Here is a 27,923-nt window from a genome sequence, read left to right as displayed (position 1 = left end):
ATCACAGTTCCTAATTTACAGTCCACTACCGTAACTAAAGTACTTTCTGCTCGAAATGTTTTATGTATGGTATGTGTAATAATTATTTATTTCGACGTCAGAAATTATTCAGCTCTGCACCACATGCAGTTGTTGAAGAGATTAGAATTCCCTGTACCATTGGAAGTAGACTTGTACAACAGTTTTATTAATTATCATGAAAACTATTTCAGAAGTGGTAGGATGTTAGGAAAAGGCCAGTAATTTAGTAATAGTAAGAGATTATTTGAAAACGTACTTAGTGGTTTTTGATGCTACCAGGTGGCGATGACTCAAGCCCAGACGATGAGTCTACACTCAAGTGTGGAGCTGGACAGTCACATTCAGACTCTTCCCATTCCAGCTCGTCCTCAGAACTTTCATCCTCATGCTCTTCTGACGAAGACAAACAGAAGCAGTCCCACCAAGGTGGGCCATTTAACTCATGTGTGAAATACAAAATCATTCCTTGCTTGTAACACTACATTGAAAATAATGAGTTAAATTGGCTATAACCTCTTTTTGAGAAGATATGCTGTACTTATTTGTTTCACTTTTTCATTGTAATCTTCTCTCCTGAATGTCAAAGAACTACCATTTGATAGTTATTAAATGTAGTAAATAAATTAATCTGATGGGTTACTTCTTGGGTTTGTCAGATCAAAACACAAAGGGCTGCAGAGAGAACTTTCACTGGATTAAGAACTCTTCGATACCTGTAACGAGAGAAACTGAAAACAGTTGTCTTTTACAAAGTAAGGAAGCGGAAAATGAGGAGAACCACAGTTTCAGCTACATCCAGATAGAACCGTGTCGAGGTATAAAGAATGAAGAAAGTGATTTTCGAATCCTGGAATCACCTGTACACAGAGGCAAGGACATTTCGAGCACTCCAGACTTCAGTAGCATGAATGGTCCTACACACAAACCACCACTGCGGGGTTCAGCACAGAAACTGCTGCCCCCATCAGCCTCCCCCTCCGATAAAGGTGGCAGCCTTGACCGCCGACGCAAACGTTGTGATCGATCTACCCGTGATTCTAAGTGCCGGTCATCTGCAGCTCTCCGATACCGATCCCCCTCACCACAACAGCGTCTACCAACTTGCCACGGATCTGTGCACCATGGTTCTTGGTGTGACCTGTCAAGTTCACACTGCCACCTTCACAACAGCCACGGATGTAGCTGTGCTCATGGCATGCCTACACCTCAGATATGCCCATGCCGCAGTTTTTGTGCTTGTCATCTGTGTTCTGGCAGTCAGCCTGATCTGTATGGAGCTGTCCATGGGTGCTGGCATGGTAGCCGGTCAACACTTACCAGCAAGGTTAGGAGATTATGGTTCTCCATTTGTTTCCAAGTTGTGTTAAGTGTTTACAATGCTCTAGATGGCTCACACTTTTGTGGACATAAACACTACGTTTTTCTAACATTCATTCCTTCTGTTTCCACTGTCTCCTATTTCATGTCACCCTGGTATTAATAACATTATTTTCCAGAATTCAATTCTATTCATTCTAACCTGGCATGGTGATGCATGCTGTACATTACACTTACCTTTGTTGTATTTAATTGTTTTAAAAATGACATACATACAAATACTGTAATCAGCATCCCATGTTTTGTTGTATATTGTGAAGCAAAGTGAGCATGCATAAGGAATTTGTTTGTGCCTACAGTAAATGCATTACAAATACTTCTTAAAAACAGCTCCCTCCCTCCCTCCCTCCCTCCCTCCCTCAACATAAGTCACCTGTGTGATAATAATTCTTTACATTTACTCATAATGACATATCCTATATTTTCACTTCAATATGCTATTTTGTAGAACAGTTGTTAGCAATGACAGACTATATCTTCTAAATTATATGTCAGCATCAAATGTAGACAACTATCAACAATACATTTAGTACTATATCATCAAATTTCCATGGTCTCACAGTCTGGAAACATAACATTTAATACCTCTAAATATATCAGAAGTGAACAAAAATTAACATTGAATTTTATTATTGTCTCTGTTTCATTTATTCTTTTAGCTAGACATCAAACAGTAAATTAAACATGTCATTAAAAATATATATTATTATTGACAGCCCCCAGGAGAAGGAGAAGAGAGAATTCGAAAACTGGAAGCAGACAAGGAGTCACTCCAGTTACAAGTGAGTGTTCTGACAGAGCAGATAGAAGCCCAGGGTGACAAGATAGCTGATCTGGAGAAGACATTGGATGAGAAACGGAAGCAGTTGGATAACAGCGAGAATCTTTTACAAAGGGTAAGCCAGAAGAAAAAAAAAAAAACTGTATCTGACCTTATGATATAGGATAGTGTTGTCAGTCTTCTGCAGGATTTCTAGGTATCTCTGTTGGGTAAGTAACAGGAATTCCCTTCTTTGATGAAGTTGTGTGTGTTTTTTGACAGCAACTGAGAATCTCTATCCTTCATAACTGGTGGGATAACCTTTGCAAGTGCCTAAAAATCTCTGTTGGACATCATTAGTGGGAGTCACCTAGAAAATCATTGTGCTGTCCAAAGCAGTGTTTGATTCGATGAGTACTTTACTGTTTTTAAATGTATCAATGCAGAAATTTTACACACAAAGCACTTGTATGATAACCTTTAGATTTTCAGCAATATTTACACTTTTTCAAATTGTCTTGCTATATAAAGGAATAGCTATAAATCATTAGATAATTGTATATTTAATCCTGTGGTGTCAGACAGCCAGCTGATTTAAGAATTATTTACTTTCATAGATGGATGTTCAGCATACGTAACTTCATGTGGTGTTTTGTAGCGTATATTTGCGACCCATATGTTGGTTTCGCTTCTCACAGATAACTGTTGTATGGCTATCTGTATCACTGAGCCACCCCCAGCAGAAAGGCTCATGGATGTACATACAATTACAAAACTTTTGGTTTGTTTTTAAGGAATGTGTAGTTAACTACGTACAGAGTGACTCACTTCATGACCATAAGAAAGTAGATTTGACTGAAATGGCACCACTGAACCTGAGAAATTAAATAGGAAGGAGGCGCCTGATAGTTGGAAATCAGCTCTCACATATAAGAAATGCCCTAGAATTGATGTTGATAATTAAAATGGTATCTTGATTTTATTTATAGCAGAAGATTATTTCCAAAACCATGTTGAAATGTAGAAAGGAGTGATCATGCTCTGAACAGATGCTTCATATCAAGAAATTAACTGAACTAGCAAAACTAAGGAAAGAGACTTAAATTTTTGAGTCATCAAAAAAGTGTATGGTCTTTCAAACATGCAGTTATATTAGTATTGTGAGAGAAAGCATTCCACTGTAGATAGATTGTACGTGACCAATAATGAAGCAGATTGTTGTGATTTTGATAATGACAGGGATAGTATCTAGTAGTAAAGGTGGAGATGCCTCTTTATTAAGAATGTGATTATTGTTAAGACAGATAAGAACTTTTGAACAAAGGACTGCAGGTTATATTTACAGGGTAAAGGCAGTCAAAAGAGGACCTAAAAAGAACTATGATAAAAATTAAAAGTACATGCATATATTGGAGAAAAGGCATAGTATGATACTGTGTATTAGCTTCTGCCTGGGTTGGCAATCATGTGTATGAGGTGTGCTTGCTTGTGTGTATGAATGGTGTGTACTTCTCAGTTTCACATTTGCTGACGAAGGCTATGGCCCAGAGCTTTGTGTAAGTGTCTTAACTGTGCCTGTCTGCAACATGATGTGTCTTCTTTACAGTAAAACATTACACAGAGAATCGGAAAACAAGTGTGCTACATGATATTTTATTTTAGTATATAAGCTTATTTTGGCTTTACCGCCTTCATCAGTACATGTCCGGACATTGTAGATGGACATATGTCAACCTTGAGTAAACCATAATTTCTGTGTGTAGTAGTTGGTTGCAATATTATTTTCAGCAACGTTTTAAATTTGTTTGAGAATTTGCTGTTGCACTTATGTCTTACTATCTGACAGTTGTAGAAATTCATGTTTGACAGCTGGTTTTTTTTCTGTTCTCCAATTCTCTGCATAATGTCCTACTTTGACCTAATGTGTGCTGCAGGTTCCACAGTAAACAAAATGTCTTCTACAAAATAAGTAGCAATCTGTTCTTTCCTACATTGTTGATATTCCTACATGGATTTTCCATTGTTTGATTTTGTGTATTAACATGTCATTTAATACTAAGAATCTGTATCCACAATGGTAAAATCTTACAAGGTACTGCAAAATTAGAGATTAAATTGAGCATGATACACATACTACATATTTACATTTAATGCTGTATTTCCCCAATCACTCAAAAGTGTATGCTTAGGCTTTTCTTTACCATATATTAAAGGTTTATTCGATGATATGTGTGTTCAGAGTATGAAAAGAATGGCTGCTTACAAGTATCTGTTTAAGTTTTTAATCTAATAATTTTAATAATTTAAAAACTTTAATTTAATAATATATTTAAATTATCCTTTATGGATTCCCTTCTTGTTGTGATAGCTGGGTGTTTGTTTTCTTCTTTCTTTTATTTTATATTCCATTCATCCAAACCCCGGAATTTACTTTTCTTGTTTCATATAGTAATACGATTACTTTTACTGTGTAGGAAATGTTGACAAGGTCATCCCTGGAAACTCAGAAACTTGAATTAATGTCCACTATATCAGATCTCAAGTTACAAATGGCAGCTCTTGAACGAGAAAACATAGATTTACGAGAGCGACTATCGGAAGAAAGGCGTCGAAACAAACCACCTCTTGCACCAAGGGCAGCTGCTCATGCCACTTCCACACCCATTGGTTCACCAGCAGCAAATATGCAGGTAGGTATAGATACCTCGCAATGAGGAGCAGTATTAGTTGATAAATGTTAATGCACTTACATCTATTATTAGTGCTAAATTTTGTTTGGCAACAGAGTTAAGTTTAATGTAATGCATTGTTTCATTTGTAGAATCAGTCTCACATTTGTTCATTTTGTTGTACAACTAAATAGATAACATTTTATTATACAGCAATGTGACAAATTTTATTTGCAGTGATGCATGACCTCTTTTCAGTTTTAGTTAGAGCTTCTTTTAAGAAACAATACTTTTAGAATTTTTATGTTGCTAAATTGTGCAAAAAATGATGCAGGAAGTACTTTGTGCTAATATAAATTGTGGAAACTTGTACAAGCTTGGTAAAATGTAACCAGAATTAAGTTTTGCTAATTTAACTGAAATGGAATGCAATACCGTTTTACAGCAGATACTAGTTGGGGCATCACCTTCACCAAGTCCAGTTTCGTCCATGTCAGATGGCAGTCCACGTCGCATAGGAAGTCAGTCAAATAGCGGAGAAGACTACAAGGATTTACCCCCTCCTCGAGTAAGCATATCTCTTCCATGCCTGTTATTATACCTCCAGCACCACCAATGAATTTCGTCTGAAGGACTCATCTTCTTTATTTATGCTTAAATACTTCCAGTAAATAAAACTATTCTTCTCTGGCTGTTTCATTTCTTTTGTCATGAATGGGGGTGATTGTTTGACAGTGTTTTTTCATGGCTCTCCTAGGAATAGTGGCAGTTGTTTTTGTTTCCTACTCGCTTTCGAGAAATGTCTATCTCATGATTGGAGATTTAAAAAAAAAAAAAAAAAAGTTTGTGGAATGTTTAGGTTCTGAAAGTAGATTCATGACAGAGATTCAGCTATATCTCCTTTGATCTTTATTGGAAGAGATTACTATTAAATACACATGTAACTTTGTGAAGACCCAAGGTTAGTTGTATGTGATAATGTTCTGTACCAGAAAAATATTCCTCTTAAACATTTTAAAAGTGGAGGTCATCTGTGAAGCGCAAGTCTTCTTGAAACCTATCAAAGCTTGATAGGATAAAGTAGGTAGCACTTCAATGACTTTATAATGCAGAAGCTTGTTGTTTTAGTTGTGACAGGTTTGTTAGTGAAAATAATTTCTCTAAACGTTAAAAACTGCATGGATTGTAGCACACAGAGATATTCCCTCCACTTTCTTTTCATTAAAGGAGAAGAAGGATGAGAAATCGACAACATAATTTTTTGTGTACTGCAAACATGGCAAAATATGTCTACTGGTATTGGTGTGGTACAAAATGATTCTGCAACACATGTCTAACTACAGAACAGTCTCCTTTATTTTGTAAAGGAAGTGGTAAACTGCAGAGGAAGATGTTTGCACTTTTTTGAGAAAAATTTTCCAACTTGGCTTGAAATCAGCTGACAAAACAGCAAAAGACAGAAACAACTACTATATGTCAGTAATGACTGCAACAGTATCATGAACAGCAGGTTACATCTCCCTCCCAATGATCGCTGAAGATGAAATCTAGTGCCCCATAATTCTGTAGTCCAAGATGAATAAGAATAGCTAACAATGGCAGTATTGTCAACAAAATGAAGTGACAGGAGGTGGTGGAGAAGACACGAGGCTCAAGTTCTGGTGGAAGTCAATGACACACTATTGGGGCAGTAATTTTTTCAGTTATTGGGCTACAATCAGCACTCTGTGTTCTGAAGTAACACTGGGCAAACAGATGTGCAGGAACCCTAAGGGTAATAGGTAACTCTTCAAGATATCTTCCTATGGGCTAAATAAATATTCCAGTGCAACCAATAAATTGTAAGCTACAACAGTTGTTTTACTCATTATTTTTTGCTATTTCATAATTTCTGTATCCCCTGAGAACTGTGCAACAGACTTGGAAACTTCCTTACAAAACGAGTGAAGTGCCCAGAAGAGGAGGAGGAAATGAAATGGAACTTAACAGGTTGAGAGAGTATGTGATGTTATTAAAGTGATACAAAATCAAGTCAGATTTACAAAGAAGTTGGCAGTATGCACCCACTTAGGCAAGCTAGTCCACAACTGTTGTTAACTGGTCCTTGATATTCTGTAAAATGGTGCTGGGGAAGGGCCTAAGATGGTTCTACATGTGTTCTGTCAGTGACATATCTGGGGATCTTGTTGGTCACAGGATTACCTCAACATCTCACAGGCTGTTCATACAGACACGTGCCCTGTATGGACAAGTATTGTGCTGTTGAAAATTGGCGCAGTGATACTGTTGCATGAGAGGTAACACATGAGAAAGCAGATGTTCGTGAGGTATACTACAAGAGTTCCCTCAATCACTGTCAGCCATGCCCTGAAGTCTTACCTGATGTTTTCCCACACCATGATGCCAGGACTAACTCTCTGTGCCTCTCCAAGGCATTGGACCTTGTCTTGTGGACATTTCACTTTTTTATGAGGCAGTGTGTATGGAGGGAAATTCTAGTGTGCATTACTTCAGAAGGCAGTGTAGCTATGGAGGATTCTGTGCATCAAACCCTGCTGACCAAAGGCAGGCAATGAAATTTAGTCTGTCTCTGTACACTTTGCTGGAGGTAGATAACTGCTGTCCTCTAGAATATTACACGGTCATATTTCAGTGACAATACAAATCCAGCAACAATTTATAAAGCTTATAACATAGAACGTGACAACTTGAAACAAGAGTATCTACTTATCAGCAATTTAAAAAGGAACAAACAGAATCAGGGATTACCTTCACACAAACCTGAAAATAGTTAATTCTTGTGCTTTTGGAATTTTCAAAGATTCTTTCATCTGGATAAAGTTGGAAATTATAAGACTATATGTATAGTTTCTGAAGATTGGAAGAAAATCCCATCCATTTGTTACAGGAAAGATGATATATGACATGTATTTGAGACATGGTTCTGACTCATGTGATAGACTCCCTTGCCCCCACTTCCTCAGTCTAAGCTTGTGCTCAGTCCCAAATAGTTTCACTTATGTCAGGATTTTGAACCCTACTCTCTCCTCCTCCTCCTCCTCCTTTTGCAGTGGGTTGTGCTATATGTTGCATTGGATAGATATTGAAACTGAATCTTGCACTCAAGAACGTCCCTTGTGGCATGGGATTGTTGGAGGACTTACTTAACGAGAGCTCAGGATATTCATATTGAGGTTGAAGCTCTTGTGTCCACGTCTGCTTACAATTTTTGTGTATATATAGGACCTGCCTTGAGCAGAAGACATTTTTTCATTTTTTAGCTGGTTTCACTGAAGTTAGTCCATCATCAGTGGGTTTTTATTTTATTTTCTATTGAACAACAAGGAAAATGCTCTTTACTACCTGTACATATATAAATTCGAGTTTTTAAGGAAATATTCACGAATTTGAGAACAGGCAAGATTTTTTTACAAATGCCTTATTACCATATGCTGTGATTTTTATTTTTTGAATTACAGACAGCTTTCCCTTAGTGCACCAATGTCCTCAGAACCGAATGTGTCTGCGGTGGATCGTGATACCTGTTAACACACAATATTTTTATGTGTGGACTGGTTTCCAGGAATCACTGTGGCTGAGCCACCCCATTTGTTTTACAGTGGATGAGGACATCAAGGAAAGGCACAGTGCACCATCAGTCTCAACGTCTTGATGTTTTTGTGGATATTGTTGATGTAATCCAAAAATTCTCCCAGCTTTTTGTATCCATGAGAATAATCAAGAAACGTGTTATTGACATAATGATAAAAGCAACTAGGCTTTGCAGGAGCCATGCCCAAGGCAATGTCCTCAAGGTGCTGGTTGGCTATAATTGGAGCTAACGGGCTTTCCATCATGATGCTGTCCATCTGATTAAAATATTTTTCTTCATACAAAAAATACGAGGACACCAGAGTGTGCTTAAATAAATTCATAACAGTGTTGTCAAATGACTGGGAGAGTAGATCCGGGGAATCTTGGATGGGAAAGCACATGAATAATGAAACCGCATCAGACCTGACCTCCTCCAAGAGCAGGTATGCATTTAATTTGACTGATAAAATTGGTTGTATTCTTGATATGGTGAATGCAGTGACCAGTGTGCAGAGTAAGGAGGCTGGCCAGATGTTTCAGTATGTTAAAAGTTGGCGATCCAGTGGTGCTCATGATGGGACATTGAGGTGTGTACTTCTTGTGAACCTACAATGTAGGTGGTAGAGGTGCACAAAGGAGGAGATTTTTAATGACACTCTCTTCCAGTGACGACCTCTTGAGAAGCTCCGACATTCCTCATTATTCTGGATGTCAGGCCCCTTGATAATTTTTGGTATGTCTCCTCTAGTAACAACCAAATTTTCGCATCATAGTTAGCTCATTCCTTGATGGTGGTTGCATTGCTTGTGTCAGCTGACAGAAGAGGCATGGCACATGCATTGATGTTTCTCGTCATGTCGTCGATAATGGCACATTCTCTTATTTACTGGTCTGAGCCATGCTGTTGCTGTGAAAGGTGGCTGAATTACCCTTTCTGCTTTTCTTGGTTGTCTTCTGTTATTACATTTGTTGTGCTGCTGTGGCTACATGAATTCATTCCCAATCCAAAGCTGAGAGCAACTCCATCAGCTGCAGGCAGATGGCCATTAGCTCATGTTTGTCTGTGTCCAACTGCTTTCTGGTCTTAAAGAAGTCTGCAACAATCATCTCCTTCTAATCCTGTTATCTGACTAGGGCAATGAAGCCATCATAATGGAATGAGCTGACTGTGATGTGAAGATTCAGTTGATGCTGGAGGAAAAGAGATATAAAAAATTATCAAGGGACCTGATTCCAGAATAATGAGGAAGATGTTGGAGCTTCTTCAGAGATCATCACTGGAAGAAAATGTCATTACAAATTGCCTCCCTTTGGCACCTCGACCACCTAGATTGTAAGGCCTTACAGAGGTTCAGAAGAAGAACATACATTTACGTCCCATTGTGAGTAGCATGGATCACTGTCTTACAGACTTGAGAAACATCTGGCCAGCCTTCTTACTGCAGACATTGGTCCCCGTGTACACCATATCAAGAACATGACTGACTTCAATATTATGGGAAGGAAAGCTGCTACTCACAATATAGTAGAGATGCTGATTCACAGATTGCACAACAAAGACTTTCACACTTAAATCTTTTGGCCAATGGCCTTCACACACACACACACACACACACACACACACACACACACACACACACGCACGCGCACGCGCACGCATGCTAATGCAACTCTCACACGAGTGCAGTTTCGTGCAACTGAAACCGCCACACTGCGAGTAGCAGCACCAGTGCATGATGGGAGTGGTGACTGGGTGGGGGTAAGGAGGAGGTGGGGAGGGGAGGAATAATATAGTGGGGATGGCGGACAGTGAAGTGCTGCAGGTTAGGTGAAGGGCTGGAGAGGGGGGGGGGGGGGAGTAGTGGAAAAGGAGAGAAATAAATTTAAAAATAAATAAATAAACTAAAAAGACTGGGTGCGGTGTGGAATGATGGCTGTTTAGTGCTGGAATGGGAGTAGGGAAGGGGCTGGATGGATGATGACAGCGACTAACGAAGGTTGAGGCCTGGAATGCTACAGGAACGTAGGATGTGTTGCAAGGAAACTTCCTATTTGCGCAATTCAGAACAGCTGGTGTTGGTGGGAAGGATCCATATGACACAGGAGATGAAGCCGTCATTGAAATGAAGGATATCACATTTGACAGCATGTTCAGCAACAGGGTGGTGCGCTTGTTTCTTGGCCATAGTTTGTCAGCGGCCATTCATGCGGACAGACAGCTTGTTGGTTGTCATACCTACATAGAATGCAGCACAATGGTTGCAGCGTAGCTTGTAGACCACATGACTGGTTCCACGGGTAGCCCTGCCTTTAATGGGATAGTTCGTGTTAGTGAGGGGACTGGAGTAGGTGGTGGTGGGAGGATGTATGGGACAGGTCTTGCATCTAGATCTATTACAAGGGTATGAGTAATGGGGTAAGGGATTGGGAGCAGTGGTTGTGTAAGGATGGATGAGCACATTGTGCAAGTTAGGTGGATGGCAGAATACCACTGTGGGAGGGGTGGGAAGGGTAGTGGGCAGAAAATTTTTCATTATAGCCCATGATGAGAGGTAATTGAAACCCTGGTAGAGAATGTAATTCAGTTGCTCCAGTCCTGGGTGGTACTGAGTTACGAGGGGAATGCTCCTCTGTGGCTAGATGGTGGGACTTTGGGAAGAGTTGGAGACTGGAAAGATAAAGCACAGGAGATTTGTTTTTGTACACGGTTGGGAGGATAATTAAGTTTAGTGAAGGCTTCAGTGAGACCCTCGGTATATTTCGAGAGGGACTTATCGTCACAGCAGATGCGACTACCACTGGTGCCTAGGCTGTATGGAAGGGATTGACTTTATAAGTTGAATTATATACCTCATCTTGAAGAAGGAGATATTGTGGTCAGCTTTTCTGTGGTCTCATTATTCACACACATTCTGATCCAGGATTCCATGGACCTGCTGTCCCAGTTATTTGATGACACCATTGTGGATTTATTTAAGCACTCTTGGAAATCCTAGTTTTTTTATGATGGAGAAGATTTTAATCAGACAGATAGAGTCGCAATGGGGAGCCCATTAGCTCCAATTGCAGCCAACCTGTTTATGGAGCACTAGGAGGACATTGCCCTGGACACAACTCCTGCAAAGCCTCATTGCTTTCATCGTTACATCGACGACAGATTCATTGTCTTCTCATGGACGTGAAAATTTGAGAGAACTCTTCGACTGCATCAACAGTATCCACAACAATAAATTCACGATGGAGGTAAAGATCAATGGAGCCTTTCCTTTCCTTGACATCTTCATGTGCTATAAAGCAAATGGGTATCACAACCACAAGGTTTAAAGTGAAACTCATCCACATGGACCAATATCTGCACACTAACAGCGATCACTGTCTGTCACAGAAACGTTCTATTCCGAGGTCCTCGGTGCATCCAATGGAAGCAACCTCTGTCGCTGAAAACCTGCCGAAGGCACTGAGACACTTACAGAAAGTATTCAAGGAAAACGGCTACAACAACTGCCAGACTTCGCAAGCCGTCTTTCTGAAAACATGGAAGCAGAAGGATGCCAAGGAGGGTTTGAAGAAGCTTCCATTTTTGCCATTCTGTAGCTCAGTAACAGAAAGATTTGCCAGCTCCTAAGAGGCTTAAAATTGATCCTGTCTTCAGGGCTTCCAAAAAAATTCGACAACTTAAGGGTCCTGTGAAAGGTGATGCAGACATCAGAATGCTAGGAGTACATAGAATACTGTGTGCATGTGGGGAGTTTTATAGCAGAAGGGTAGTGTGTACTATTAAACAGTGCTGCGTAGAAAACAAGAGATGCTTTCACCATAGCATTAGCAGAGCACGCTGTAGAAATTGGGCATTGTATTGCATACAAAGAGAGATCAATTATGACACGGACTATGAGCTTCTGGGATAGCGTAATTAAAGAAGCATTTGAGTTAAAAATTTGTGACAACACTTTCAATACAGATGGTGGCCTACAGCTAAGCACGGCTTGAGACCAGGCCATGGGAAGGTTGAAGTGGGCATGGCATGCGCACAATGAAAACGTTTCTCTACATGGTGTTGGAGCAGGCACCAGTGACATCACAGAAGGTAGCACAGTTATACAAGGATGGTAGCAGTAACTGAAAACAATCACCACTTGACAATGGCTGAGGAGCACTCAGCCGAAAGCGCATGGATTTTAAACCACTTGACATGGCCGAAAGCTCTATAGAATTTTATCAGTGCATATCACCATGAAACTATGCACTCATACAGTTGTTTCCGTTTCACAGTTTGTCATCTGCAACCAATATACATATAACTTAATGTAGAAGTTATATACGTCAAAATTTTTATGGTTGAGAATGTTGTGGTTAGGCCTAACATTAATTAATTCTGTGTGGAAGAGTGTGTGTGATTGTGACTATGTATAAAATATGTTCCACTTTTTCCTCATTGTCTTCACTGTGAAAAACTGCAGGATATTTCATAGGCTTTGTGGGGTGGAAGAATATGGTGCAGAGAGATGTGGTAAAGAGCTGAAGGATAATTGTCTTCAGGACATAATGAAAAGTAGTCAAAGTCCTGACTAATAATGTGATTCAGCCGCTCCAGCCTGTGATGCTATTGTGTAATGAGGCGAGTGTGCTTTTGCGTCTAGTTTAGGTTTAGTTGGTGTATTTGGAACAAGGGAGAATTTAGCGTGTTTTTTAACTAGGTTTTGGGGGTCATCCTCACATCTCACAGACCTAGCGTGTGCCAACGTGAAAGCAACCAGTGATCAAAGATGTGTTTCTAACTTTGAGAATAAGTTTTTATCACTTCAAAAGTGATAGTGTCTCTTGCAAAAGTCATGGCAGTAGCTTTTTGATTATTCACAAAGTATCATATTTATCAGTTACCTGGAAAAGTTGTAAGCAGATCCGTGTCATGCCAGTGTGTTGTATTGTCCTGTGAAAAATTTGATCAAAATTTGAGGTCCGATGTTTTTTTTAATTCTTCCAGTGCACGTCTGCAGCAGCCGTAGCCAAAAATATAGGATTGGAATTTGTAGCCCCTTCTTGTTTACATTCATATAATTTTTTGCCATATGAACATTGTGAAAAAAGTTTTTCTGAGACACTTGTTCATAATCATGACGATAATGTTTGTTACACGTATGAGAGGGACCGAATGAAATTTTTTCATACATCATCTTATCTTCTACATTACTATGTAAGAACTTTTTCTGTCTCAGTAATTTTTTATAATGTGTGATGTTGTGTAAGAACTCAAGTGACAGTATTTCATTAACACCTATTCTTGTCTTCTGCTTGAATCTTTCTCCAATTCCAGAAGCTTTCTGTTACTTCATTCAGTTTTATTACAAACAAGATGATACAGTATCAGATAGTTGATAATTAAGTTAAAGTGTCTTTTTCATTTCATTTACTTTTAAGGAAGAAGAGAGAAATATGACACTTCTCAGCAGTTTTGCTTTAGTGCATGATGACACTACTTGGACTGTTAACCTTTTGTGTATGTAGTGTTATCTCTTATGCATGTAAATTACCACTTGGAATGTTATTAATGAATTTGTTTGTACAGAATGTAAAAAGCATGCTAAAATGTAACTTTTAAGCAAATTTTGATAATTGCTATGGTTATATGAAGTAACAGTTGTTAAGAAAACAGTGTCATACATTTTCTTTGCTGTTAATCAAACATTCATATTTACAGTGACCAATGTCTTCTTTACCCCTCTTCTCTCTCTCCATTTAATGAAATCGTGTGCTGTCCATACTGCAGTTGTCTGGAGTAATACTATGCAGTATGGGATCCATACCATATACGATTGATGCTGGACATCTAAAAAGTTCAAAGAAGAGTAGCTCATTTTTGTTTTACAGTGCAATTGAGGGTACAGTGTAACGGATGTCATAAGCAAATTTGAGTTTTTTTTCCCCCTAAAGGAGTTTTTCATTGTGGCAAGAGATTTTAACAGAAATTCAGTCACCAACTTTCTCCTCTGAATGCCAAAATATTTTGTTAGTTTCCACATAGATTGTAATGAAATAAGAATAATCTGAGCTCACACACAATATTTAGGTGTTCAATTTTCCCATGATGTGCTAATTGTGAGTGAAACAGTAGAGAAATAGCCTGAATGTGTTTCTATGAAACCTCTGAAAACACGTAAGTGTGAATTGCATGGTCATCTTGTTGTTTATTTGTTTGTCCAAGAATCAGTGTAGTACACTGTTTGTACATTTCATGTAGGACAGTGGTAAACCTATAATTTACAATACAGTTGTCATTTTGATGTCATTGTTGATGTAATCAAAATGCATAATAATGTAGTTTGGTGTACTACATGATAAATGAGGTTTACTTATAACAGTGTTCCATTAATTCAGACAAAGAACAGAAGCAGTGGTCAAGAAGGAACTGTTTTAACTTTATTTTAAATACATTTAATGTTGGTATGCATTTGAGGTAAGAAGGCAAATGGTTATATAGCGTGTCTCCAGTATGATACACTTCTCTTTTGCATAAGTTTGTGTTTACTGTGTTAATGTGTAGGTTCATCTGCTGCATAATTTCATATGTGTGTATGTTGTAGTTGTGTCTGAAGATATTTTCCTTTTTTAAGATGCTGCCTTTTGTGAAAATTAGTGTTTTGTATACATACAAGCAAAGCATTGGCAATATTTTGAGAGTTTTAAAAAGGAGTCTACAGGTATCCTTGTATTTTAGCTTTTTATCACCCTTATGATCTTTTTCTTTATTTTAAATGTTTTCGTAGAATTTGTGGAATTTCCCCAAAAAATTATTCCGCACATAAGTAGCGACCGTATACTACAATGGTACATTGTCAGCACTGATGAGCAGCTTTCATTCTGAGTGAGGAACCTAACAGCATATGGAATGAATTCAGACTTGTATTTAAAACGTTTAGATGCGCCTCCCACTTCAGATCTGCCTGAACAAGAATGCCTACAAATTTTGCATGACTGACCTTTGACACATTTTTTCCTTTGATTTTGAAAACAGGCTTTGCAGGACGGTGGTTTTGTGTGGTGTGGAAGTTAACTGCCACCGTTTTTTTTTTTTTTTCCCCTTCAGAAATTATGATTAGCCTATTGGTCCTGAATCAGTGCATTAAGATATACATAACTGATATTGCTGCTTCTTACAGATTTTCCTCATTCTGTGATTTAATTAGGATATTAGTGTCATCTGCAACAATTACAGTGATTCCACCGTGTATTTTACTAGCCAAGTCATTTATATACAGCAGAAACAGAGCAGGTCCCAGAACTGACCCTTGTGGGACTCCATACTTGATTTTCCCCTTGTCACAAGAAATTTTTTGTTTTTCACTATCTTCATGTTTTATTTCTGTAATCTGCTGATGATTACTAATGTAAAACTGGAGCCACTTTTAAGACTGACCTCTAATTCCATAATTACTTAATTTACCCAAGAGAATGCCATGATCAATAACATCAAAGGCTTTATTTAGATCCAGAAATATCCCAGATACATGTTGCGTATCATACACTGCTTTTACTACTTCATTTAAGGAGGCAAAATTTGTCGTCTGAGTTGACTTTCCAGCTCTGAACCCACATTGTACATGTACGTGAAGATGTTTCATGTACCACTACGATTCCTGTAGTTTTCCCTTCCAGTAGTAAACGGTGAATGAAAAAGTTACTGTAGTTATGCTTCTCTGTAGGCTCGAATATCTCTGATTTTACTTTTAAGGGCATTTTTTGATATATAGATATAAGTGGGAGGAAGCAATATGTTGTCAGACTCTTCTTGGAAAGCGCACTCTCAGAATTCTAATAATAAATGTCCATGTGTTGCAAAACCTTTCCTTGTAGCTTCTATCACTGTAGTTTAGTATCTCTGTGACAAGAGCTTTGTAAGTTACTTGTCTGATGAAGTATATTTCCTCAGAAATCTTCCAACAAATCTCAGCTCGGTACCTGATTTATCTACAGTTTAATGTAGTGATTCCACTTTTGGTCACCTTGGACAAAGAAATATTCATAAGTATCTTTGGGGTTCCAGAAGACTAATGCATAAAAACCTCAAGATGTACAGAAAAATGACAATATCAGTGGATAGAGCGCCCCTCCAAGTTTCCGTTTGTAATCACACAATGGCATAGTTGCAGAGGGCATCACTAGTAATGAAACATGTCAGAATATGTAGACAAATCGTCCACCCCATATGCATTAAATTAGTTTAGGCCTGCAGACAGGCAATCAGATTAAAAGATTTCCAAAGGGGGCTACTGTCATTGCACATGTGCACAAATCACACACACGTATTAACATTTGTCGCATCATAAAAGGTGTTCATATTCAGCACCTGTAACGTTGAGTTAAAAATTTGGGAAGATGTTCTATTGACTGATGCAGCTGTTTACTGCATGTCTTGCAGTTTTCATGCAGTCGTCTTCTGAAATCCCATATATACTTATGAGTAATACTGTATTCTTACATATTTAGGATCTTCACCCTTTACAGTGATTGTTTGCCAGTCATTTAATGAGGCAATAATTGTGTCTTTATGCACCAGTAAATGCCATAAATTATATCTGTTTATGTTGAAGGTAACTGCCCAACCTGCCACGGACTGTTAATTCTCTGCATGTCTTCTTGCATTTCACTATAATTTTCTGACAATGTGACTTCCCAATATACAACAGTGGCATTCACAAACTGCCTCCTGGGGCTTCCAACTTTATTAACTGGGTCATTTAAGTATATTGTGAATGTAATGGTCTTATAACTCTCACTTGTGTTGTGCGCGGAGCTTCTTTCATGTGAGAGAATTTCTCCCTGTTAGGAATGACTTGCTGTGCTTGGAAATTTTTAACCCTACTACAATTCTGCTATGCAGAAGGTAGTTGTCAGCATCTTCCCTGACACACCTTACTAAATGACACTATGGAGCTGTATCAGATAAATCCAAAAAGCCAAGGGGTAAAACCTGGGAATCACCGTCGACTCACTGTCTGCTGCCTTTTTGATATCACAGACAGAGAAAACTGGATGACACAAGATCACCGTTTGCAGAGTCCATGTTTATAGATTTTTGGTCTCCAAAACAGCTGTAATACACAGCATTAAACATGTTTCATCAGCCTTTAACATATTAGTCATCAGTGATGTAGGTTTATAATTAAGATTCCAAAACCCCACTTGAAAACAGGAATGATCTACGTTTTCTGTATCACCTGGGCCCTTCAGTATCTCACGGACCTGCAGTAAACCTTTTATTTTTTCTTGGCAAATTACAACTTTTTTTGATGAATTGGCTGGATGCTGATTTCTCTTTGTTTGACAGTTTGTTATAAACACAATCCTGTTATGAAATGGTTACTGTATTGGAGGTAAGTTGAAGCTTTCTGAGTGGTCTAAGAAGCTAGCTGAATGTAGTAAGTGATTTAAGTTAACTTTTGGATTATTGAGTGTAAAAAAATAAATAGGTACTCATAGCATAAGACAGAAATTAAAAGTGAAAAATAAATGAACTGTGTTTGAATTTCTGAAGTCAAATCATGAAATGAGATTATTTGTTCTTCATATGCTGTCCATAGCCACCCAGAGTACTATGGCTTGTACCACCCTCTTCACCCCTCCAACACACTTGTCAAACACTAGCTCAAGATTCCTACACTACAAATGACACTTCCTTAAAACTTGCCCAAGCAACCATTTCAGTCCCAATACTAACAAAACCTACAGTATGAAAGGCAGGACCATGTGGGAGGCTACACATTATTTAATACTTGACATATGTTCACTACTTGTTTTGTTCTGACAAATGTTCACAAATTTTTTTTGGTTCAAATCCACCTTAGACAGGACTTTTCTGAATTCACTCAACACGGTTTCAGAGATCCCCATGATTGGAGAAGATGGTTTCTGAGTTTCTTGACATCTTGTGTCAGACTGGCTTGATATGGGCAACAAGCAGCAGAACAGTACAGAGCAAGCCATGCTAGAGGCTTGTATACAGTTGCCTGAAGAGATAAAATGCACTTTCTGAGAATTCTCCCGACACATCTGCCTTAAATTTACCTTTACTGTTACTGAAACAACATTTTCATTCAATTTAATATCACTTGGACGTGTTCCCCTGGGTATTTAAATTGTGTGGTAGGATCCAGAAATGGGAGAATATGTCTGTTAATTTCACAACAATGGTGCTTTCACTGTGCAGGTACAGAAAGTAGGATGATGGAATGCAGGCGGAAGGTGTTCTTGCCCTGATATATGTTGTACTCTTGAAATACATGACCCCATAATTAGAAAAGTAGATTTCCTTAAGACAGATTACATTTGTCGGGATAAGTCTCCCTTTACTAATTGTTAAATATCAGTGAGGCTAGGCAAACCCTTAATGACATACACAGTTTTTCTTTGATTTTTGTATTTTCAGTTTTGTGAGTCAATAATATCCCAGGCAAATGAGCAGTACTAAAGGCTGGGATTCCCTGATAAACTACGCCCCCTCAGGACTATTACAATGACTCATGATGTGTCATTTTCATATTCTGTAATATAATTCATGTGGTTTTTTTCTGTGCGATTATAATGAATACTTTTGTAGGCATGTGATTTATCTCTGATGACATGCTTAAAAATTGTAGGGATTTTCATGTGCTGCTCATTACTGTGCACTTGCTTATGATGAAGGTTAACTGTTAGTCACTGTGCCTACCACAACTCTTTGAAAGTGCCTTTTATATCATAGCTTTTCTTATGAGGGTTAAAAGGAGTCCCCCTGTTTTGTGATGGGGCTATCTTTTGCCTTATAACAAGGACACCTTGAAATTCCTGAAGAACTCTGATGTATTTTTATTAGGTGATAACAGATCCACTTGTCATCTGTTGTAGTGCCATTTTTGAAAATTCATCCTTTGGAGATAGATCTCTGACAAAAACATCCAACAAGTGCATATTGACATTGAATAGGGTAGGTTGTGAAATCCTCTACACAGAGAACAGTAATTTTTGTAGTTCCCATGGAAATGCAACTGCTTGGAAATGAGTGGTAACAGAAATAGCAGGAAGCAGGGAGGAGAAAGACACACCACAGGAGGTTACACAAGCCACAGATTGGCCTATTCCTGGGCCAGTTGCACACTAATCCAGTAGAAGCTTGACCATTGTGTATCAAGACACTCTACAGAAGGCTGTTTGTGCAGTGGTGGAAAGTGTTAGCTATTATGGAAAAAAGCAGCACTATGAATTCAAGCTACTGTATTCAGCTATTAATGTGAAAGGAAACTGAATGCTTTACTGTCTGTCTGATGTAAGCATGTAAAGTGCTTTAATTAGTTTGTTATTGGTTCTAAGTAACTGATTTGATTTACTCTTACAGACACCACCAGCAAACTACCGACGCAAAGTGGATCACTATGGCAGCCTTCCACGGCAGCGATCTCTTGGAGCTACTATTGGAAGTTCTGGTGGTACCAGTGGGTCTGCTACTGCACCTGTTCCTCTCAGCCTCAGTTCTGTCACCATGGATGGTGTAGCCGCAAGGAAAGGCGTCGCCTTTGGTAAAGGACTTGGTCTTTCATCGTTGCTACATTTCCAACAGGCCAGGCGGAGGGTCGGGGGCGACAAGAGCTTCTCGACACCCAATCTAGGTGACCTGTCTAAGTGACTGTCCTCTATGAGCACGATAACTGAAGCTGCCACTGCAGATCAGTCTTCAGTACTTGCCTGAATGCCTGGCTCACTCACCAGCATGCCTGTTACGTATGTCTGCTTGTCTGAGGCTGCTTGTACAGACAGATGATTGTTATTGGCAACACTTTAGAAGACGGGCACTCACTGCATAATGGCCTAACATAGGGAGATAATTTTTAGTATTAAGGCAATAACTGCCTACAGAACTTTGTAAGAACTGACTAAACTAGCATGCATGAGGGGAAGGTGTATATGTTTGTACATACGTGTTTTTACTTCTGGTTGTTACATGACTCAAAGGAGTCAGTAAATACAGTCCACTGTATGATTATGGCATAGTCTTTTTCATATAAAAGCAGTGACGAAAACTGTTTTATCTGGAGGGGAATGTAGCATAAAAACAGTTGCTCTCACTAGTTGTTAAATTAGTAACTGTGCTCTTGTCCAGTACTTCAACATTTTTTAACTACCTGTTACTCATCCTTCCCATGTTGTCTGATAAGGTCTTAATGTCCATTTCTCTATCATTTTCCATGTGATCCCATCACCAAACAGTATATTTATATTTAATTGAAAGTAGCCTCTCTTGTTCAGGAAGCAATGAGTTTCTAAGAAATTTTGCTGTTTCCCATTTGAAACCACAATGATATTTACAAATTATCATATTTCAGCTCATTTCTCTGTAGCTGAGTCTTGGCTAATGTCTTCATTAATCACACCCTTCATCTTATGCAGCTGTGTTTCTCAGCTAGTATACTACAGCTAATGTCAAAATTCGTGGTTGATGTCAATATAGTTTTTTTAGTGCTGGCACCACTCACCCCTATGGTGTGATGTGAAACAGTCTTCATTTTTTCCTGTTGTTCAAATCTCTTGCTATATTTTGTATCATATTACCTTTTAAATTTTAAGAGAGAGATGACACAATAGTTAGTTTGTTGGATGTGCATTTAGGAGGACCAGGTTCAAATCCACGTCCATACATCCAGATTTGAAATTTCTTTGTGTTTTCCTAAACCAGTTAGTGCAAATGGTGAGAAGGTTTCTTTGAGAAAGATGGTGAGCAGTTTCCTGTCAATCCCTTTATTATCTGAACATCTGCTCCATTTGCAATGGTCTCATCATATATAGGGTGTGAAACCCTTATCTACTGACCTGATTTTTTTCCCCCATGAGCTTCACTGCTGTTACCTAAGTTTAAATTTTCAGTGTCTGTATGTTGTTCAGCAGTTTGCCATGCTGTCCATTTTTTTATGTACTGCAACCACTATGGCACATTTTTTTCTGGCCACTATACCTTTGCCCTATTTTTTCCTTTTATGATTGGCTGCAGTAGCTGATACTTTTGATTTCACATGGGACGATACTAATAAGATATATAAATTTTTTTAAACACCAATGAATTTTTATGTAACTGGCACAAATGTCTTTTACATTTGTGCTGTCCATAGGATTTTGAGAAGTTTACATTAGATTGTGGTGTTACAGTATACCATTTAATACAATATAATATAGAATTTTCAGTGGGATCACTGAATAAAGGCTTTGGCTTATCTACACCATAGGGTTCATGATCACACTGTTGCTGTCTGTTTCATTCAGTAAATATTTAAATTATTTTCCACTGATTATATATTCGATTTAAATAATTAATGGAAAATCTTATATAAAGATGTGAAACAAATACTAACAAAGAGATAGAGGGGCTGGCCAGTACTTACTTCAGTTCAGTACAGTCGATAGATACACAAAAAAGAACCGAAAATTTAAGTTCCTAGCTTTCGGAGTAAATGTTCCTTCATCAGGGAGGAGAGAGGGGAAAGAAAGGGAAGAAAGAAAAGTGGATTTAGTTACTCACAACCCAGGTTATGAAGCAACAGGGAAAGGAAAACAGGGAGGGTAGCAAGGATGGAGGCATGGTTGTCAGAGGGAAGCCAAAGATATTCTACTGTAGGTACTGAGCCAGCTTCAAACCAAAGAGGATGCATACAGAAGTAAAGAGGTATATAGTACAAAGATGTAGGATGAAAAGATGCATGAATGGCTAAAGAGGAAAGGGAAAGAGGAGAAGACTGAAGAATAAATGGGAGTGAGGTTGGTTAACGTAGGTTCAGTCCAGGGGGATGGCGGGATGAAAGGATGTGTTGGAGTGCAAGTTTCCATCTCTGCAGTTCAGAGGGACTGGTGTTGGCTTCTCCCACCCAACACCAGTCCCTCTGAACTGGGAGATGGAAACTTGCACTCCAACACATCCTTTCATCCCGCCATCCCCCTGGACTGAGCCTACGTTAACCAACCTCACTCCCATTTATTCTTCAGTCTTCTCCTCTTTCCCTTTCCTCTTTAGCCATTCATGCATCATTTCATCCTACATCTTTGTACTATATACCTCTTTACTTCTTTATGCATCCTCTTTGGTTTGAAGCTGGCACAGCACCTACAGTAGAATATCTTTGGCTTCCCTCTGACAACCATGCCTCCATCCTTGCTACCCTCCCTGTTTCCCTTTCCCTGTTGCTTCATAACCTGGGTTGTGAGTAACTAAATCCACTTTTCTTTCTTCCCTTTCTTTCCCCTCTCTCCTCCCTGATGAAGGAACATTTACTCCGAAAGCTAGGAACTTAAATTTTCGGTTGTTTATTGTGTATCTATCTGCTGTACTGGGCTGAGGTAAGTACTGGCCAGCCCCACTATCTCTTTGTTAGTATTTGATTATATATTCGGGAAATTAAAGTTTCTTTGGTTGGAGGGGTATAATGAATAAATAATGTTACACAACAATGTAGTTAGTAATTTAATATTCCACTAAATTTTAAGTCAGTGTTACTAGAGCCCCAATTTAGTGTTTCAAGAAAATTATAAATTTTAAAGAAACTCAAAATTGCAAAATAATTCAAAGTGTGCATATGAAAAAACACAAGTCCAACCGACTGCCTGATATGCACTATTGTGTCAGTGTTAAAGGCCCAACTCACGATTTTCATGGAAAATCGCAAGTGTCCTCAGTCACACAAATTTTGAGTACAAATATTCAGACACTTTCAGCATGCCCCCTTTTATAGATGATAGCTGGGTTTCCTCCTTTGTGATGAGTAACTTGTATGATTGTTCATCAGCCTGATTAGTGCTTTTATCCATATGTCCTGCCTTAAAACTGAGGACACCAAAAGATGTGTACTGAGATGCTGATTAAAATAATATGCCATAATAAATTATTGGCTGAATAGTTTATCAGCAATTGTAATTAAAATGGAAGGCAATTTTCAAATAATTATAATTACTCGTGATGGACTGTGTCTTGAACATTCACACATACATATAAGTAGCATAGCAGTCTTATAGGAAGTGAGCTGCTGTTTCTGCTGGTGTCGTCCATATTCATGTAGCTCTGGTAGAATTTACATTATGGCCAAAACTATGCAAAAATCTAGTTAATTATGCAAAAATGGGAAGTAAACACTGAAAACTTACATTCTAAATGTTTTCGTAATGTGTGGTTACGTTTTCCATCACAAACTGCAATGCTGTTTGTGTATCTGTTTTGTAAAATTAGTTATGCTGACTAATTATTTAATTCAGACACTTCTTATTGAGTAATTAAGTGCATAAATAAATGTGATGGTGATTCATGTGATTCACCTTGACAATATACTTTCATTTGATAGGTTGATCTTCTCTGTGGCTTATTTAGTATAGATGTTAATACAAGTATAGCAACATGTTGTTATTGATGACTGTTTCAACTGTTAACTAATTAAATACTTCATTTCCATAGTCAGTCTATATGTCAAAATAATGGTGTCTTTTATAATTTGGTGTTTCATGGTCTGGTGTATGTTTTGTGAATTATGCTTCTCATGCACAAATGTGTATTCCGATGACTTTGTGTGAACTGCTAACATTTGTGACATCACTCCAGATGTGCTGCTGCCACTGCTACCTTGCTCTGATGCCACATTTACCAGGCTCCTGTTAAATGTCAGAGCGATGTGCACATGAGCGGCCATGTGATGAAACCTAAATAAGCCACCTTGGAGCTCTTTTCAGTATGTCTTGTCACAAGATCTCCATATAAAATGTCACTAACATGAGAACTTTCAGTATTTGACCTCCTGTATTATATATTGGTTCCATCCAGATATAGCATTTTATAAATCAGATTAGGAGATCTAATTTTAAATCTGCATTAGTAAGAGCATTAGTATGATCAAGTTATAATTTATCTCTGTATCTGATCCCACTCTTCTGTCTATGAGCTACTAAAAGAGAAGGTGTCATTTGTGAATAACTCTGTTGTCATACTGATACTGAAACACGATTTAATTCTTAATCAGCCACAAAATTTAGGTGACATTGATATTTTACACAGCTTTCCATAATTATGATATCATCCTAATACTGGATATTGTTTATTCAAACTCCATGAAATTGCGCCCCAGGTTTGATATCTATCAGCTCTTTTTGAAGAGTTTGCTATGAATGAATCGTGAACAGCAGGAACACAGCCATTGGATGTAAGTGTATGATGCATCATTTTCTTTTATCTGAGCTGTCTTGTTTCAGTACAGATTTTATGAGCTTTAAAAATGTTAGTTAATGCCTTTAAGAATGTCAGTTCAGTTACTGGGTTCTACCCTGTAAAATACCTCAGCATGCTTACTAAAACACACTTGAATTTGCCCTCTGCTCTTAACAGCTGTACCTAATAATTGTGTTATGACAGTTACTTGTCTTCTAACTAAACATTTTTCAAAATCAAATTGAGGATCAACGAGAAAACTTGTTGTTTAATTTTTCCTGTAGGCTTTCACAAACATTGTTTAATGGATAAAAAAGAAAACTTTATGATGCAGGATTTAGTGAATAATTCTGAGAACTAGTTATAGCTTGGCTCATAAGTACTTGAGACCATGACCTTCACATGTCTCCGCATTTTGTTTTTATATAGTAATACTTCTTTTGTCAGTATTATGAAAAGGAAAATTGCTACTCACCATATAGCGGCTACTTGCAAACGCAACTCACTCACGTGACTGCAGTCCTTAATGACCTAAAGCTTTATTTGTGTCAGTCTTTTTTTATGGCTATCTGTGACTCAGTATCTCTGCTATATGGTGAATAGCAACTGTCCTTTTCATAATATTGTTACATTCCATTCTTGATTTTCCATTGTCTGATTACTTCTTTTGCCAAGAGTTTAAACACTTCTACAGTGTTTTCAATTTTAAAAATGTCATAAATTGCCAATAAAGCTGGTACACTGCAATGAGTAAATCGCTCACATTGCGAAATAATGTTCTATCCATTTCCACATACATCTTTCTCATGCATTGCTCAATTCTTTTCTTAGATTTTTTTTTTAATGTCAGTGAGTGAAATATTAACAAAACATGGCTCACTGTTGAAATAGCTTAAACATTTCTTAAATAAAAGAACCTAATCTTAATTTAGTGCATTACTTTTGTTTATGGTGTTACTTACATTAAAAATTTGTAATTATGTTTCTCTAGGACATACACAAAAAAAAACACAGAATTACCTAAGATGTAGTGTAAGTGCTTAGCACATCTATAATAGTAGCAAATTGCAACACTTGCACAAACTGCAAACTTTTAATTACATCGCATGTGCATGTCTCACATCACTGGATCAATCTATAATTTGCATAGTGAAAGGAATAGGTAAACAGTATCACAAGTCATTTCTGTTGCATGTGGAATCATCATGAAGGTACCATCTGAAAAGCATGATGGATATTCCACAAATGTCTAGTAGCTACACAGTGTAGTTATCATTTTAGATCACTATAGGAATATTTGTGACTGCAGTATATAGCCGTAAGAATTTTGTGTAATGTGATATTACAGAGTTTCTGGTGCATGCTGTGCCAAAGAGCATCAGTTTGAATCTGTTAACAAAGTGACACAGAGTATATTGGTGGGCTTTTTGTTGAATAGTGTTATTTCAGACTTAATCAGTGGCTGACATCTGACAGATGGGTGGGATAAGGAAGAATGATATACATTGTACAAGGCATGTCTGGAAAGTATGTGCATTTCTTTTGGGGGGGGGGGGGGAGTTACCACCACTGTTCACACATTTGTCATTGCAGGAAACCAATTTTTCTATGCCTTCATCATAGATAGATGCCATTAATGAAGATAGCCTGTGCTGAACACCAGTTTTCGCATTGTCATTACTGTCAAAGTGCTTTCCTCCAAAATTCACACTTCAAGGGCAAGAACAAGGGGTAGTCAAGAAGGTGCGAGATCAGGCCTCTTGGCAAGTGATCAAACGGCTCCCAACTGAATTCTTGAATAAGGTTTGGAGTGATACCAGCAGAATGAGGATGTGGATTGTCGTGAAGCAATACAATGGCTTGACTGGGAATTACAGCTGTGTGTGTTAACAAGTCATAGCAATCAGGTGAAAGAATTATATTGATGCATTTGGACACACTTTTGTTGAAGGGTCTGCAATAATGAACTTGTCTATGGCACTGGAGGAAGGGCACATTGCCATATTTAATCGTGTTCATCAGGCCTGAGAATGGGACAGTTTGATGTGTTTACACATAAATTGTGGTTGGAATCATAAGGAATAAAATGAGTTCATTACATAATAAATTAGATAACCAGCATGTTGTACATCTGTCAGTCATATTGAGTTTTTAGAAAAATAATAGAAACAAAAACAAGATAAGAGTAAATGTTATGTTCCACCTGATATTTTTTTCCCAAAATTTATAAACATTTATCACATTAAAATAAAAGTATACATTTTGGAGTCAAAGAATTTTCCCAGTTCCTAATGGTGTATAAAAATTCACCATAGGATTGTTTTCATGACTTCTGTTATGAATTTTCTTAAAACATTATTATTAGGTTTGTATACCAATTTCTTTCATTAAATTGACAAGAACAGCTGAGTTTTAACCTGTATATGTTTAACAAAGGGTATCTTCATCTCAAACTTTCCTTACCAAACACAGAAAAAAGCTACAAGCTACTCCAGTGTGTTTACAAGGCGATTAGTTTGCCATGTGATGTATTTATCTTTTTATGCTATTGTAAGACTAGTACTTTTTTTTGTTTTAGTAATTTTTCGTTTTGTTTTGTGTCACACTGCACAGTTACATCATTGTCAGCCCCAGATCTACGACATTTCTGAACCAGGGCAAAAACTTGATAGTGGCCTCCCCACCACCTCCCACTTGAACATTTCAGATAGGATGTCAGAAATTAAAAATAAAAATCAAGTTTTCAAAAATATGTTCATTTTGAAGCAAGGATTTTTCTGAAGAGGTTGATGTACAAACATATATGTTTGAGGAAATGTAAGGCATGTTATTTGGTTTTAAGTGTGCCAAAGTCCAGTGCCACACATCTTCACACAGCATTCGTCTATTGCACGTCACTGTATTTCACTCTGTGAAATTCAGGTGTGTATATTTTGTAATGGAAGCCATCAAACCTATATTCAGGTATAAAATTAAAATGTCCTGTGGTGCCTCTCCTGCTCCCAGCCAGCTGTTTTGTCATCCTGTCTTCCTTTTTTTCCCAAAAAACCCTCACAATTAATATTGGCTGGGATTATTTGTGACTGGGGAATAAGAACTCTTCAGAAAATTTGCACTCTTTATTGCCTATTTTTATATACATTTGGAATCATCATATTCTTTCATGTAATTTGTGTTATGTCCACATCTCCTTCCTCATTCTAACAAACAATCTTCTCATCACTAATCCTGTTACTATTCCTACTACTATCAAAACTTATTCTCCAGTTAACTTCACTAACCCTGCCAGAATCACTGGTTC

The 27,923-nt window shown here is 38.0% G+C and overlaps 1 protein-coding gene across 18 annotated transcripts in view; it reads left to right on the top strand.

Annotated features, from left to right (window-relative positions):
* LOC126356275 (liprin-beta-1) overlaps window positions 1-27,923 on the top strand; it is a 299,230-nt gene that overhangs the window by 186,510 nt on the left and 84,797 nt on the right. For 7 of the 18 annotated variants that reach the window (XM_050007136.1, XM_050007144.1, XM_050007126.1 and 4 more), the window contains exons 2-7: window positions 301-447; window positions 678-1,345; window positions 2,115-2,294; window positions 4,633-4,848; window positions 5,273-5,395; window positions 19,790-20,060. In XM_050007136.1, the coding sequence (XP_049863093.1) occupies window positions 301-447; window positions 678-1,345; window positions 2,115-2,294; window positions 4,633-4,848; window positions 5,273-5,395; window positions 19,790-20,060 (1,605 nt within the window). The remainder of the gene's footprint in view (window positions 1-300; window positions 448-677; window positions 1,346-2,114; window positions 2,295-4,632; window positions 4,849-5,272; window positions 5,396-19,789; window positions 20,061-27,923) is intronic. The other 11 variants (XM_050007140.1, XM_050007128.1, XM_050007139.1 and 8 more) reach the window with 7 other exon arrangements.

Source organism: Schistocerca gregaria, chromosome 3 (genome assembly GCF_023897955.1).
Source record: "Schistocerca gregaria isolate iqSchGreg1 chromosome 3, iqSchGreg1.2, whole genome shotgun sequence".
Classification (NCBI taxonomy): Eukaryota; Metazoa; Arthropoda; class Insecta; order Orthoptera; family Acrididae; genus Schistocerca; species Schistocerca gregaria.
Note: the sequence above shows the minus strand (reverse complement) of the source record. Positions and strands in the feature narration are given on the sequence as shown.